At 35.7% G+C, this 2,666-nt stretch overlaps 1 protein-coding gene across 1 annotated transcript; it reads right to left on the minus strand.

Annotated features, from left to right (window-relative positions):
• Positions 1 to 847: 847 nt before the first annotated feature.
• On the minus strand, positions 848 to 2,666 carry LOC111367537 (probable LRR receptor-like serine/threonine-protein kinase At5g10290). The gene is made up of 4 exons (XM_022988475.1): positions 2,525 to 2,666; positions 2,251 to 2,315; positions 1,892 to 2,035; positions 848 to 1,478 (listed from the first exon to the last, which is right to left on the minus strand). The coding sequence occupies exons 3-4, from the start codon at positions 2,007 to 2,009 to the stop codon at positions 1,126 to 1,128; spliced, it is 471 nt and encodes a 156-aa protein (XP_022844243.1). The 5' UTR covers positions 2,010 to 2,035; positions 2,251 to 2,315; positions 2,525 to 2,666; the 3' UTR covers positions 848 to 1,125.

Raw genomic sequence — 2,666 nt, forward strand, 5'->3', positions numbered from 1 at the left:
GCTTTTTTTTCTTCCTTAATTCTGACGACTACTATCCAATCCTCACAAACATGCTATTAAGGTCAACTGACATAAAGAACCAGGTTAATTTAATACATTTCCCCCTTGAGTCACCTGAATTATGGAGGTTATCAACCTAAATCCTATCATAATTTGTTTCTGTTTCAGCAGAACCAAAAGTAATTTTAATTAAGCTTAAATTTGATTGTTTCAATCTTGCACTCTGTCACGATTATTACTCACTTTTCAAGATCATTTATTCTCTTTCAGTAGCTATGGTTTCTAATGTCGCAACTCAACATCGGTGGAAAATGTTAATGGGCTAAGTTCAGCAATGTGACCACCCAAAGCATGTCCGTTTCCAAGCTAGGAGGCAAAAGAGATTGAAACAATTCTAAACTGCTTTTCTACAGCATGTCCCTTTCCGTGATGTAATTTAAGACCGACTTAAGCTTCTTCAGAACAGTTTAGTTGCTTACAGCAAAACAAAAATCATTGTTCTTCTTTTCAACAATTAAAAACTCAAATGAATTTTAAAATGTCTGAGTTATGATGAGAATTGCTTCAGTTTCCTCGTGGATTTGACTTTTTCCCTTAACAAACTAGTGAATCTCCTCTTCAAAATCCTGATTGTCCTGTTTAAAGGAGTTTGAAACTAGTCCAATAATTTTGCGTTGCTTTATCGGCCTGAAAGCAAGGGCCCAAAAGAGGTAGCTAGTTCCTAATATCTTCATGTGTACAAACGTCAGGCATGTAACAGTTATTCTCTGTCATGCATTTCACTACTTTCCCTTAAAAAACATAAATAGATAAATAGATAAATAAATAAATAAATAAAAGAGAGAGATTAATAAAAATATGTGAAATAAGTATTTCAAAAGAAAGTTTCTAAATGACTGATGTGGGATTCAGAAAGAATGCCCATCAAAAATTCACACAAGTCCAGTATCACCAGTATAAAGATGAAGACACAGAAAACTCCAAGTATAGTCTCCTAACGGCTAAACCCACACATGTCCTTGAGATAATATATACCTAACCCGGCAATGGAACACAGATAACTTAAAATCTAACAATTAATTACTCTACATCCAAATGTTTGTCTGCAATTAAAAACTAAAGAAACTAAGTGATACCTCTTAGACGGGAGGCGACACTCAAGTTCTGCATAAAGGGGTAAACCAAAAGGCGCTCGGTTGGTGTGGTGCAAAACCCAATCAACCGTAAAAGATTTCTATGGACAGCCACACTTATCATCTCAACTTCACGCTGGAATGCGGTATCTCCACCAGGACTCTCAAAATCAGTCAAACGTTTAACAGCAACTTTTGAGTTGTCGGTAAGCACTCCTTTATAGACTTTCCCAAAACCTCCCTGTCCAAGGACATTTTTCTCACTGAAGTTATCTGTAGCAAGTTGCAACTCTCTCCATGCAAATCTCTTCAATTGTCCAAATTCAATTCTCCGATCAACTTCACCTGAGCACTCATCATTAAAAATAAAAATATCAAAAAAAGAAGCAACAGGAGAAAAAACAGATTTTCAATTTTGCAGTTTCGATAGCTCTAGTAATTTGAACAACAAAAACTTTATGCAGATGTTAATGGATCTTATGAATACAAAAAGAAGAACAGACAAGAGAATCAAATTAACTGTTATTATTTTCCCAAGATTCTAATTAACTGTTGTGCAACCATGGACATCCCATTACAGGCTATAATATTAGTGGATGACTTCTGATACAACTACAAGAAATTTTAATGCCATTCTATATACAACAGTTCAAATCAAAAAAATGCTGTTACAGACTGTATACTGTAGAACAATTATTCAGAATCTCTTGCAGAGATCAAATACAAAAAGTTCACCATAACCAAGATTTAAGACAAACCTGCAACATCCACAAATACTTCACGCCTGTAGCTTTTGTGCCTAGCTTTCCACATAAATAACAGAAAAGAACCTCCAAGAAGAATAACCAAGAGCGCACCAACGATCCCTATTATCATACCCGTCTTTGATTTACTTGAATCACCTGCCAAGATAGAGATATTTGACTTCTATTTTCCAAATAACTTTTCATGTGTCATATTCTCTGGGGATACAGTTGTTAAATTATTCAAAACAATCTAGCTGCTAGATCTTTTTTGATGATTTGCTCTTCATTCATCTCACAAGATATACGTCATATATCCAACACCTACCATCCACACAACCTAGAGTAGCAGCGAAAATGTGAGGTGCATATACCTCCATTGTCTGATTCACAACGGTGGACAGTATTGATGCCACAATTTAGGTGGTTCCCTGTAAAACTGAAGAAAGCAACTTAAGCAAATTTGATGTCAATGTGATAAATGTGCTGAAGAGGTATTCATCCATACACGTTTAGATGTTCATAAGTATGTACACACATGCACACACATCTCCATATGCAGGTAGTTATATAAGTGGATAAGTAGGTAGGTAAGAAGATAAGAGGGAGAGAGCGAGGGAAGGGGGGAGAGAGAGAGAGAGATGATACTTGTACTTAGAAATTTGAAATAACTGCTCAGGTATTTGGCCACTGAGGTTATTCGAAGAAAGCTGACTGCAAAAGAGTATTGTCAAGTGTCATGTAAAACAAACTTGAATAAAGGTCAAGCATATTGCTTCACAGCAAAAGT

This window comes from Olea europaea, chromosome 18, assembly GCF_002742605.1.
Source record: "Olea europaea var. sylvestris chromosome 18, O_europaea_v1, whole genome shotgun sequence".
In the NCBI taxonomy this organism is placed as follows: domain Eukaryota; kingdom Viridiplantae; phylum Streptophyta; class Magnoliopsida; order Lamiales; family Oleaceae; genus Olea; species Olea europaea.